This window comes from Chelonia mydas, chromosome 5 (assembly GCF_015237465.2).
Source record: "Chelonia mydas isolate rCheMyd1 chromosome 5, rCheMyd1.pri.v2, whole genome shotgun sequence".
Taxonomy (NCBI): Eukaryota; Metazoa; Chordata; order Testudines; family Cheloniidae; genus Chelonia; species Chelonia mydas.
The window spans coordinates 33,351,611-33,365,665 of NC_051245.2; the positions used below are offsets into that span (position 1 = coordinate 33,351,611).

Consider the following 14,055-nt stretch of genomic DNA (forward strand, 5'->3'; position numbering starts at 1 on the left):
TTGGCAGGCTAGATGTGCAACTCTGACAGTAGCCATCTTGGCTGACACACCAAGGATTGAACTGGGAACCTCCAGAGCTAAAAGCATGAAATGCTACAGCTTGAGCTAAGAAACCACAGCTCTGTAGCTTGGCCCTGTAACAACTTATAATCTTCAGCATATTGACATGAAGAGTTGCCTCCAACACACACACACACACACACACACACACTCACCAGTGGATTACACAACCATTCAAATTCACTACGAGCTTCACATTTGCAGAAATGTCAAAATTGCAAAACGAGCCTTTTTGGAACAACAGTGGAATGAAGATGAAATCAGAAAGGTTCCTCCCTCCTATTCCACACAGCCCACACACAGCATGGCTATTGAACCTGCCTTCGGCAGAAAAAAAATTTCCCTCACCTCCCCATCTAACACATGGTAATCACTTACCTGCATAAACACTGGAAAAATCTCCCATCAAAGCATAGTCAGTTGGGGTTGGTTTGTTTGCTTTTTAAAGTTTCAGATACTACACCTACCCTCAAGTCCCGGTCCCAAATATCTGGCTTAAAATCCTTTCCTTATTGCTACATAGAATGCCTACATGATCAGGAAAAACTGACCAGTTATACACAGATTGCTGTAAAATGCATGAAGTTCAAATGGAAAAAATGGATAATCATTAATCTATAATCCTTTACTTTAGTAATACTCAGTTATTACTCATAGAAAAACAAAATGAATTTTTTAAGTTGACAGTACCCCTTTAAGTGTTCAAACAGATAAAGGGAGGATTTTTGGATGACCAGGAGAAACCTATATAATTGGCCTTAAATGGAAAGAATGGCAAGTCTGTACCATAAGTAAGGATACGTTTTAGTCACAGGTATTTTTAGTAAAAGTCATGGACAGGTCCTGGGCTGTAAACAACAATTCACAACCCGTGACCTGTCCATGACTTTTCCTATATACCCGACAAACTTGGGTGGAGGGGCGGCGCAGGCACTGGGGAGGTGTAGGGTTGCGGGGCTCAGGCAGGTTTCCCTACCCTCCTCCTGGGAAGCGGACCTTCAGTTCCTAGCTCCATATGTTGCCTCTGCTCCACCCCAAGTTCCGGTTCTTCAGCTCCCATTAGCTAGGAACCGTAGCAAATGGGAGCTGCGGGGTCAGTGCCTGCAGGTGGAGGCAGCTCATGGAGCTAGGAGCTGAGGGAGGGGAGTTCCTAGCAGCCTTCCAGGGAGCCCCTCCCAGGTAAGCACTGTCCCGCACTCCAAACCCCAGCCCTGAGCCCCCCCACCCCCCACCCCAACTCCTGCTACTGGGAGGTGGGGAGCAGCGGGCAGGCGAGACTGCTCCAGCAGCAGCCAGTGCAACTGTCCCAGAGGCTGCCTGAGCTGGTCAAGCAGCTCCTGGGGCAACCGCACGGGCCACTGTGGAAATCACAGTCACGGAAAGTCATGGAATCCATCACTAACACGGAGCCTTAACCATAGGACAATCTTCCTGCTCACCATTTTCTGTGATCATTCTAGAGCAGTGCCCTTGTTTTCTGTTAGAGTTCAAACTTAGCATTTTTTGCTTACTGATCTGTTGATTTTTAAAGTGTCTATAGTATATGAATTATTGTGGTCCTCTTGCACTTTTTTTTAGAAATTAATTTTCATTCAGAGTTAGCAATAGGGCTGACTGTACATAGTGAAAAGGCTAAATTCAAGAGTTAAAACGTACCAAATATGGCCTAGTAACATCTGGGAATGACGGTACAATGAATGCACTAAAAATCCTGATTCCACATGACAGAGCATAGTCTCCATTTTAGGGTAACCAAACAGCAAGTGTGAAAAATCAGGACAGGCGTGGGGGGTAATAGGAGCCTATATAAGAAAAAGACCCAAAATATAGGGACTGTCCCTATAAAATCAGGACATCTGGTCACCCTACTCCATTTTAATAAGTGGTAATATTTTAAATATCATTACGTAAAACAAGGCTGCAATATCTGTTCTATAGAACATGCAACAGTCTTTCGAGAAATTCATGAATTCCCAAGTACTGTCCGGAAATTAATGAATGAAACTATTTCCAAGAGGAAACAACTTTTCTCTACATACTAGAAGATCTGTGTGAGAAAGCTCCTCCAAACTGAGTTTGTATTGAATTTTTATTTATATCTACATCCTGTTTAGCCATTTAGAAAAAAAAAAGTCAGCCCCATATATTGTAGTCCCCTTTGTGTAAGCTTTACAAGAGTTACTGCTGAAGAAGGGAGGGCCCCAGTACTTACATCCTGCAATTCACACTGTATAGCTACTAAGTATCCTCAACCTGATTTCTAAGAAGGAAAAAAAGAAAAGAAGAAAAACACACCTTTCCATTTACTCATGAAATGGCTGATGTAAAAATTGTGGGCCTCTAAAGTGTCTTTTTAAAATACCGTTTAACCCATACCACATAACACCTTAGACACGGTTTTGACTCAATCAAAATATTTTGAATAATTGACAATGTTAAATTGTGAAAAAGTGGGAGACATTTTTCTACTAATTTATTTAAATCAAATATTTTGATTATGAGCCAAAACAGTGTGGCAGAAGATGATCAACTTCATCACGACTGAAGAGCTGCCACCGCACGTATTTGGAAAATCCCGGCTAAGGTCTTCCATACTGTGTGTGTTAAACTGTATTTCAAAAAGACGTTTTAGAGATCTGCAACTTTGAAGAAGTAAGAAAGGAGAGAATGGCACAAGAAAGGCTAAACTACTGCCCACTGACTAAAACTTTGGAGGGGGCAGCTCATCGCAGGTTCTTGGTGGGGAGAGCGGGGAGAGGGAGAGAGTTGTTGGAGCTCAGGCAGGTTTCCCTACCTGGCTCCTGGGAAGCAGCAACCTTCAGTACCTCGCTCCATATGTTGCCTCTGCTCCGCCCCAAGCCCCGGTTCTGCAGCTCCCATTGGCTGGGAACCACGGCCAATGGGAGCGGTCTCCACAGAATCATTGAGGTATAACTTGAATGTTGTCCCTACCCTGACTCCCATCCATACACAAAAATCTCTAGCTTAAGTAAGTAGTGCTTCAGCTCAAGCTACCGGCTGACCCGTCTGGGGATACGGGTTAAAGCTCAAGTGCTGCTGCTGATGCTTGAGCTAGTAAGGCAGTGGGGGATGCAGTCACTCTATGCGGCTAATACAATCCCTTCCTGCTGCTTGAGCATTGATTTGCAGTATGGTTGCTCTCACTTGAGCTAGGCTAACTCAAAAAGGAGCAAACCTGAGTGTAGATACCTTGGGTTAATTCTGCAGTGAAGACATACTTATTGTATGGATTTCAAGGTTCAAAACAGTTAAGGGTGTTATAAACGCTTCCACTTTCCAGCATAAAAATAGTGATACAAAGAGGTCCAGGTTTGTTTGTTCGTTTCCAACAGACAACTCAGTTTACTCAGTTACTTGGCAAACAGCCAAAAGGATTCATTCAAAAAACCTGGAAGTTTATTGATCAAACACAAGAAAGAACATGGAATGAAAACAAGCATTTATATTGAAACTGAAAGATTATCCAAAACAAAATCAAACCCTTTAAAGTCTCTCTCATTTTGAAGGAACAATGTTCGAATCTCTTATTTTCAGAGCAACTTTTCTTTGATGAAAAGAAACAGGTTAGTTTTACTTTCCATCCTGATGTGTAAAGGGCATGCACTTCTCCTGTTTCTAACAGACACAAAGGGAAAAGAGATAAGCCAGAAAGGGGGGGGGGGGGGGGGGAGCACGAAAATGGTTTTTGTTGGTGAATCTGGAACACAGGACAGCTGGTCAGTCACAAATTAACGTTTTAGCTGTTGCTTGGACCCTGGTTCACTTTCTGGACTGGGGTAGCATCTGGTTGTGTCTTTTCTTCTTAGACAGGGCAGGGTTGTGGTCATCTCATCTTACTGTGCTGATGCAATGTAGTTAATTTCAGGTTTGATGAAAAGCTGAGAGAGGAGGAAAGAAATAGTACAGAAGAAAGTAACAGGGAAGGGAGGCACAACAGGATCTTATTGGAGTCTGTGGTGATGGCAATTAACAATCCCCGCACTCACTTGCTGAGGACTCAATGTCATGATGATTTTCAGAACTCAAGTGAAAAAAAACAAGTTATTTGAACAAGAGCAAGGCCAGCCAACCTTGCTCTGGGAAGAAAGTCTTTCACTCTGGTTGCTTCTATCTTGGGGTCAGGGAAGACGAGATGAGACTAGACAAGGTGAGATGGGAGATGGAAAAGCTGATTTTTTGTTTTATTATTATTTTTTTAAAGCAAAACAAGACACTTTTTAAGAAATGCGAAAGGGGAAAAATGAGCAGGAATAGGTCATCCCCCTTATTGTTTGGTCCACCAGTTAGGCTTAATATCCATCACACTAATTTTGGTCTATTAACTTCTGGTTCCACAACTTCTGTTTTTAGCAAGCATGATTTCGACAGTCCTTGAATCAATCAGCAGGTTCTCTTTGTTTGGACTAATCCAGATTCTTTGACTGGTTCTCTTGCACTTTCTTAGAACATTCGTTTATTAAAAACAACTCACCCTATTTTTCATGGTTAATTTCCAAGTAGGCAAAAATTGTAGGTTACTAACATCTTGTGAACTTTCACATTTTACATCTGAGCTTACAATACATTTTGTAGGTCCGCTAGTTACAACATACCCTTACCCAGCCGAGTTGATTTTGTTGGTCAGAGCTTTTAAAGACACTGAAGATATAAGTATAACTGGGGTCAATATCCCTGTTCTACCAACTACTCTCTGTGCTTTCGTGGCAATACTCCATCTGAAATGACAAACTTGTGGGCAACACCAAACGTTGCAGCAGTGAAGTGACTTATCCAAGGTCACCCAACAGGACAAAGAGAAAGCTGGGAATAAAGCTAGGTCTCCGCCTCTATTCTTCCTAGCTCCCGTCCATCCAGAAACTGCTTTTACCAATATGTCTAGATAGGGAAACAAATTATTGATTATAAAAGGGTTGCCAGAATGACTAGCCCGGGGTGGCCAACCTGAGTCTGAGAAGGAGCCAGAATTTACCAGTTTACGTTACCAAAGAACCACAGTAGTAAGTCAGCAGCTCCTCCTCCCGCCCCCAGCACCTTCCACCCACCGGCAGCCCCACTGATCAGTGCCTCCCTCTTGATCAGCTGTTTCATGGCGTGCAGGAGGCTGTGGGGGGAGGAGCGAGGGCACTGCAGGCTCAGGGGAGGGGGTGGGAAGGAATAGAGTGGGGGCAGGCCTGTGGCAGAGCCAGGGGTTGAGCAGTGAGCACCCCCCACCACATTGGAAAGTTGGCACCTGTAGCGCCAGCCCTGGAGTTGGTGCCAAAACAAGGAGCTGCATATTAACTTCTCAAGAGCCACGTGTGGCTCTGGAGCCACAGGTTGGTGACCCCTGGACTAGCCATTTCCAATTAGCTTGTGTCTAGCTTCAAAGGTAAATGACAACACTGAGTCTGAGAAGTTTCTGACAGGTGGGGCTTTGAGCACATTCAGATACACATCCTGTAAAAGCTCAGTGAGCAAGTTTAGCTGCCTTCTCTAAACCAGCATAGCAGTATATCAACTGCAGGCATCAATCATGATCAAGCTAAAATAGAAAGGTTTCAGAGTAGCAGCCGTGTTAGTCTGTATCCGCAAATTTGTTAGTCTCTAAGGTGCCACAAGTCGTCCTTTTCTTTTTTCTAAAATAGAAAGTGATTTTAGTGACTGGTAGAGCATCACATGGAGTGGAAACAAGACCTCTCATCTACACATTAGTGGATATATGAGAAAACTAGTGGAAATGCAGGAAGGTAAATCCTGAGCTCTGAGTGGTCTTGCTTATGCTTGCTGAAAGTTAAAGGTGAAACCCTTGAAAGTTAAAACCTTATAGTCCAGAAAGGAGTTGGATGGATACACAGGGTCTAATTTTCTCAGCAACGAGGTTGCTTTTTGGCTTATTATGTAATGAAATCAGAAACAATTCCATCTGTTATTTTCTGACCAAATGCCAAGTATTAGAATTGGAGTCATTTCATATTTTGCCACTAGAAATATGTATTCAAGGAATAACGTAAAAAGGTTTATAGAGGAACTGACAGTAAAAATCTCTGAAATGCCCTCATTTCTAATCCTAAAATATACAATATAGCATCAAAAAGTACAGTTAAAATTAGCTTTCCTATAGGCTGAATTTAACAGATGAAATCAGTTATACAACTCTTCCTAATTGCCAAGATCATTAAAATAGATGTCTGACTGAGAACAAACCTTATGCTTGTTTCACAGCCGCACTGCTATATATCAACTCAACTACAACAAAACAACCAAAACCACTAACCCCACCAACACAGAATGTTCTTCTGTATTGGTTTAATGTCATGATCACTGTGAACTATTTTTGCCCTAATAAGCCACAATTCTTAAAACGTAAATTCTCTTTTCTGGCCTTTAGAGAACTTATAATACAGAGTTCTAAAAAACTAATGCATTCTAACACTCATAGATGTGCATCTACATAAAAAACAAATGTAACCACACATCACACAAGACTCTCTCAGCTGATTCTTGTTTTAAACAAAATACCGTCACACTTAGATTGGAGTACTCAAATTTGCATGTTAAAGCATAGTTTCAAGTCCACAATATTTTGAACATGCTTTCCATGGTTACACTACCCTGAAAGATGTTGTGTTCTTGCACCATGAAGTTCCTAGTCCTCTTTCTTCCTTCCCTTAAACTTCTAATCAAATTTAATTGTAAAAAGACAGTCAACATTAAATTGTTTTTCATACAAAACAAAAAACTTGACAAACATTAAATCCACAGTGTAAGTCAGTTTGGAGCTTCTGCTCAGAGACTGCAAATGCATGTTGCACATACACACTGAATCAGGCTATCCTAAATCCAATTGCAAGTGCAGTTCATAAACAACAAAAATCTATTAACTCTGTTACCAGCACACTGGACCGGCAGGATTTAGAAATAAAGACTCAGCCTTATTTAGACAATTCTAGCATTGGAGATAAATGTTCCTTGAAGGGGGCCAGTATCTGACCCTCTTCTGACACAAGGAGAGACCCCGAGGGCAATGGGGGACTCCCACAGAAAGGAATGTTTTTAAAGTTTAAAAGCTTTCTAATGCTACACATTCAAATTCTAACAAGATTTAGGGCCACATCAGTCAGCCAAGAGCAAGCAAAAATCCCACTGAATTGCCAAAATTAATTTACATGAAACCAGTCTGTAAGTATCCTTACACCACATTTTAATTAAAAAGGAAGTTACCGAAGTCAGTGGGAATTGTCTGAATGAAATATAAGTAATGACTGGAATTTGGTCCTTTAAAAAAAAAAAAAATACCACACACACACACACCCCACCACCACCACAGAATATTTAGAGAACCATTCCACAACTTTCAATACACCCCAATATTCCTGGCAACATACTTCATGGAGAATTTCACCTCACCATTAACAGAACCCTTCTCATACCAGGTTTCAGAGTAACAGCCGTGTTAGTCTGTATTCGCAAAAAGAAAGGAAGACTTGTGGCACCTTAGAGACTAACCAATTTATTTGAGCATGAGCTTTCGTGAGCTACAGCTCACTTCATCGGATGCATACTGTGCATCCAATGAAGTGAGCTGTAGCTCACGAAAGCTCATGCTCAAATAAATTGGTTAGTCTCTAAGGTGCCACAAGTCTTCCTTTCTTTTAGCTTATTTACAGTGATCATCAAGTTGGGCCATTTCCAGCACAAATCCAGGTTCTCTCACCCTCCGCCCCCCCACACATTATTTGAGCATGAGCCCACCTTGATTATCATACACATTGTGAAGAGAGTGGTCACTTTGGATGGGCTATTACCAGCAGGAGAGTGAGTTTGTGTGTGTGGGGGGGGGGGGGGGGGGCAGAGGGTGAGAAAACCTGGATTTGTGCTGGAAATGGCCCAACTTGATGATCACTGTAGATAAGCTATTACCAGCAGGAGAGTGGGGTGGGAGGAGGTATTGTTTCATGGTCTCTGTGTGTATATAATGTCTTCTGCAGTTTCCACAGTATGCATCCGATGAAGTGAGCTGTAGCTCACGAAAGCTCATGCTCAAATAAATTGGTTAGTCTCTAAGGTGCCACAAGTACTCCTTTTCTTCTCATAACAGTGAATACACAGCAGTGCTTTATGCTTTCACTCAAGACGAGGTAAGAAGGTTTTTATTTGTAAGTACCCATCAGTTATCTGTTTTGCAACATCAAGTTCTATTTGGTTTCTATACAGCAATACAAAAAGCAAGAGTCAGAAGGACTCTCTTGACCAGGGAATTCTATTTCCCCAACACAAAGCTCCCTCTTTAAAGGAATCCTGATTCTGGTTTCAAGAGATCAATTCAGAGCTACAAATACAAGTTCATAAGTGCTTTGAGGATAAGATTAAAATTCAAAGTGATATGGACAAACTGGAGAAATGGTCTGAAGTAAATAGGATGAAATTCAATAAGGACAATGCAAAGTACTCCATTTAGGAAGGAACAATCAGCTGCACACATACAAAATGGGAAATGACTGCCTAGGAAGGAGTACTGAGGAAAGGGATCTGCGGGTCATAGTGGACCACAAACTAAATATGAGTCAACAGTGTCACACTGTTGCAAAAAAAAAAAAAAAAAAAAGTGAACATCATTCTGGGATGTATTAGCAGGAGTATTGTAAGCAAGACACGAGAAGTAATTCTTCCACTCTACTCCGCGCTGATTAGGCCTCAGCTGGAGTAGTGTGTCCAGTTCTGGGCGCCACATTTCAGGAAAGATGTGGACGAATTGGAGAAAGTCCAGAGAAGAGCAACAAAAATGATTAAAGGTCTAGAAAACATGACCTATGAGGGAAGACTGAAAAAAATTGGGTTTGTTTAGTCTGGAAAAGGGAAGACAGAGGGACATGAAAACAGTTTTCAAGTACATAAAAGGTTGTTACAAGGAGGAGGATAAAAAATTACTCATTAATCTCAAGATAGGACAAGAAGCAATGGGCTTAAATTGCAGCAAGGGAGATTTAGGTTGGACATTGGGAAAAACTTCCTGTCAGGGTGTATAAGCACTGGAATAAATTGCCTATGGAGGTGGTGAAATCTCCATCATTGGAGATTTTTAAGAGCAGGTTAGACAAACACCTGTCAGGAATGGTCTAGATAATACTTAGTCCTGCCATGAGTGCAGGGAACTGGACTAGATGACTTCTCAAGGTCCCTTCCAGTCCTATGATTCCCTAATTCTTGGTGATTGCTGTCCCTCAGTGATATTAAGGAGAAATACAAATTTGCTGTGCCCTGCAGCCAAGTACATTACACCAATGTGGTTAATACATGTGATCACTAACTTGTACAACCAACACATCTTTTCTCTCACCCCCCACAATGTAATATTGACAAGCAACCTATGATCCCTCTACATATTTTCTTTAGTTTTAAAGTTAAAACACAATTCAATATTGTGACGTTCCCCTGGTATTATCCGGACCAGTGATCTGCTAGGTCACTCCAATCCTCGACTCTGGGAGCCAGCCTTATCCTGCTCTTCTGTGAGAACCCCCACTCCTGGGCTGCTCATGCACAGCCTCTGGCATGTAAGCTACTCCCAGCTACATGAGTGAGCACTTTTGGCCAGCCGCTGCTTGGATTGTGCAACCCAATGACACTAGCCAATCTCTCTAGTCCCAGACACAACCCTAGGACCCTCCCTCTTGCAGTGTCCGGTTATGCCCTCAGCAAGCTTATACGAGTTCATCAATTTAACAAAGAAATTGATATGTACCAGGCTTATTATTCCAAGGGAAGTCTCTGACCTGCTTCCAAACCAAATGCACTGTTTCAGGTAGAACAAACTAACTAACTACAAAAGATAGATTTTAAAGTGATTACAAGTCAAAGCACAACAAGTCAGATTTGGTCAAATGGAAAAAGCAAATCACATTCTAAGCTGATCTTAACACTTTCTGTGCCCTTACAAACTTAGATGCTTCTCACCACAGGCTGTCTGGCTGCCCTTCAGCCAGGCTCTCCTCTTTGATCAGCGCTTCAGTTGCTTGGTGGTGGTGTCTGTAGATGGAGGTGGAAGAAGGAGGAAGAGCATGGCAAACATCTCTCCCTTTTATCACGTTCTTTCTTCCCTGCTGGCTTTGCCCCCCTCCTTCAGAGTCAGGTGAGCATAACCTCATCGTAGTCCCAAACTGACCTGGGGGTGACCTGGGGGGTGACTCACTAGAGAGTCCAACAAATTAGAAAGTTACTCACATTGCAGTAACAGGTTCTTCAAGATGTGTTCCCCTGGGTCCCCCACTGTCACATGGAGTGGAGCTACCCACAAGGACAGCACTTGAAGAACCTTTGTCCCTGTGAGACTGGGCTGGGTTTGTCCCATACGTGCCCTGATGAAGAGCGAACTGCCCTCTGCTCTTGGAGAATTTTGCCTGGGCCTCTGCTCCTGGAGAGTTTCTGCCTGGGCTTGTTTTAAGCTACGAGGACACATTTTCAGCCTCATAACTATATACATGAAATTACAACCTAGAACATTACTATAACAGTGTTCAGCGCAATATGATCCTTCCGAAGACACCCAACATGAAAAACTTTGCATTGGATACCACACAATCATAAGGATGAACACAGGGGTGGCTCCGAGGTACAGAGCGTTACAAATATAAAAATTGTGTATGAGCAATGGGAATTGAGAAACCAACAAGCTGAGAATGTGTGCTGTAGGGGTTAAAGCATGAGACACCAGGATTCAGGATTTCTAGGTTCTCTTCCCAGCTCTGCCTAGGACTTGCTGTGGGATCTTGGGCAAATGGCTCAGAATTCTGCACCTCAGTCGTCTCATCTGCAAAGGATAAAATACTTCCCCCACCTCACAGGGATCTTTGGGGATTAAGCCTGATCAAAAGAAGTCAATGAAGAGACCTACTCAAGTAAGTGGGCTTTGGATCAGGCCTTTATCATTAACATTTGGGTCGGTAATGTGCTAAGAGATCCATGGATGAACGTTAGTATGCAAATTCAAAGCAGTTAGAAAATTTTCAACAGCCATTTTGGTTCCCATATATGTCCACACCTCAATCCCACCAGCATCTTTGTCTCTAAGCATCATAACACCATTTTCCAGTGAAGTTTCATACGTAACCTACTTTCACCTGGAGGGGGGGGGGAGACAACACTTATGATTAAGCCAAGAATAGCACAGTGATTCAGAACTTCCATTTACCCATCTAATGAGAAACGTGATAGTGTTGAATCTTAAAACAAAAAACACTGAAAAAAGGTTTTCGTAACAAGCCTTAAAGTTTATGTCAGCCATCAGTTCTGTCATCTTCACCTGAAGTTGATTTGCTATACTATGATTGAGGTCTGAAGTGTTGCCTAGATAATTAATAGAGGAGAAAAGTTTGTATATTTAATTCATTCACATTTCCATTACATGTCTACACTAAAGGAAAAACATTTAAAATCTCAACCTGTTTTATTGTAGCTCTCCTGGTCAGCGTCCTATGTCCCCAAGCCTTAAGATTCCACTGGCCCTGCAGAGTGAATTCCATCAATTACAGTTTAAATTTTTAAGCACAAAACACAGACTCTCCCATCCCCCCCTTAAGGGCATGTGAATTTAAAGCTCCCTTCTGTGACATCACATTATTCTGAACAGCAAAGTAGCAGTTGGTATTTTTGCCACTACAATATTACTACAGCATCTACATCATCCTAATCGGTATGCACTGAAGTGTCACTTCTCCTCTCTTTAGAAATGGCTCATCCCAAATAGAGTCAGGAGAGGTACTACAGTCAAATGCATTTTGGAATCAACAGAACCAAGATTCAGCCTTCTGCCACACCTCCAGCATCCGAGGACCCAGAACTATTCATGGAAACCCCTGTTCCGATGGCATCACCTACGCACCGCTCCGCCCAGCCATGTGAGCTTGGGGAGAAAAGAAAATATTGGGAGAAACTAGCCAGAATTTCATCTGGCAGCAGCAGAGACAAGCAATTGAAGCAGGAATGAAGCCGCCAGGACTCCCCAGCTTTTACGCTTTTTACTCTGAGCATTCTCACTTCTGCCGATTGCCTGTTTGCTCCACATCCCTGTTGCCCCCTCCCTCTCCATTTCTTCACTCTACCTGTCCTCTATGCTCCTCTTTAGCATCTCCTCTTTCTCTTTGTTGCTCTCCTACTATTCCCCTCCCAGCAAACCCAAATCACATTTTTTGTTTCCCCACTCCCACCACATCATCATTATGGCACCCAAAAATGTGTCCCCCCCACCAGGGCATGGCAACACTGTTAAGTGCCTTCCTTCTAGCAGGCAGATAGTCCCTGTGGCTGGGCACAGCACCACAACAAGCTGCCCACTCACCAAGGAAACTAGCTGGCCCTTATGGTAGAACACCTCAGGCCTCAGTGCCTTAAGAATTAATATGGGACGCTCAGTTAAATCCTAAGTAATTTACAACTCCAAAACACAGAGGCACACATTAAATAATGTTTACTAATCAACTGGTCTTTAAAAGTTTTTTAAAAGGAGATTTATATACCGCGCTGAAGTCTTTAATTGTGACACTGCTATATTTGCATAAAATTGCTGTCTGTCAAAGTGATGTAAGTTTAGCACTACAGTACAAAGCCAAGTCAAGGAACACCCAGCATTTTACACCCAGGCTGAGCTACACTTTGTATGCCACAAAAGGCCCCCACAATTTGAGTAGATTTTTATTTATTTTTTTTAAGTTATTCATGGAATCTGGAGAAAGAGAAAAAAGTTCTAGCGCACTACCTACTTCCCACTAAAAGCTTCAGCTGCAGATTCCATTTGCAAAGACAGTTTTCCCTTTCCCAAAATACTGGAGAAAATAAAGTTTCAAATGCTTTTTTCCCCCCCTTAACCCACATTAAGTGTGGAGGGTGTGAACAGGGTGCAAAGCAGCACTTTAAGAAATATATTCTAGTCAGTGCTGAAAAATGTCCGAAAGAATAGCGATACTTTATCACACGTGCTCACTTTCATTCTGCCTTGTGAACGTACATAGCAAAGTCTAAAAGAGTCTAATCTAACAGGGAATGGGAAGGATGAAGCAGGATCACAACAGAGAGGGAAGGAAGACAAATGATATTTAAGTGTGATAGAACAAGATGTGTGTATAGAAACCAAATAGAATAAAATAATGAATACGTGAACTATTGAACGAAGGAGGAAAAACACCACTGGAACACTAACAGAGTTCACATTAAATTAAAGGGAAATCAATAAGCAGCCTGACAAAAGGAGAGTTAACTCAGGCTTGTATTAACTAGTTGATGCTCAGTGTTGAGAACGATCGTCGCCAGCAGACATGCTATGCAGCGTGGGCCTGAAGGATTTTCCAAGACAAGGGGGCAAGCAGGAACAGACATTGTGCTGTAGGCAGGTCAGAAACCAAGGGCAAAGTAAAGGAGCTATTTTATTGGCCACAATCATGCTCCAGTCAGGGTTTCTGCAAATAGAATTACCAGTCTGTAGTATTGTTCCTTTTTTCTCCTTCTCCATTTATCTTAAACAGGATTTATGGGCATACCGTACATAAGCTAGTCTAGGGATTATCTGCACTCTGCATTACCATCTTCTCTTCAAATGAGAAACTGACCCACTAACAAGCCCACAAAACTACTACCTCTTTGTAAAGAGACAACAGAAGCAAAAAATGGGCAGACACTCATGTTTTACCCCTACTGGTCACCTTTAATATAATGGATGGGGAACAGCATTTATAGTTTGAGTGGGTTATAGTTTGAGTTTTGAAAGACAGCATAAGAAGGTCAGAGAAAGGTGGGAATGACAGAAGACGGTTTTCATTCTCAGGGTGAAGGGGAGCTGAGAAATGAAAGTAGTAAATTAGGCAAGTGTTAAAATGAAAATTGAGATACACAGAGATTAAGTAGGGTTTCTGATTGCAGAAATCTTTCTGATCACAGAAAACTGAACATCCTTATCACACCCCTGCCATGCCCCATCCCGAGGCCCCGCCCCTTCTGAGGCCCCAA

At 42.3% G+C, this 14,055-nt stretch overlaps 1 protein-coding gene across 10 annotated transcripts in view; it reads right to left on the reverse strand.

The window, feature by feature from the left end:
- Nucleotides 1–14,055, reverse strand: part of ARL15 (ADP ribosylation factor like GTPase 15) — a 334,164-nt gene that overhangs the window by 280,504 nt on the left and 39,605 nt on the right. For 3 of the 10 annotated variants that reach the window (XM_043547417.1, XM_037902793.2, XM_043547422.1), the window contains exon 2: nucleotides 11,499–11,561. The exons of the other annotated variants lie outside the window; for them this stretch is intronic. In XM_043547417.1, coding sequence (XP_043403352.1) covers nucleotides 11,499–11,561 — 63 coding nt within the window. The remainder of the gene's footprint in view (nucleotides 1–11,498; nucleotides 11,562–14,055) is intronic. 10 annotated transcript variants of the gene reach the window in all.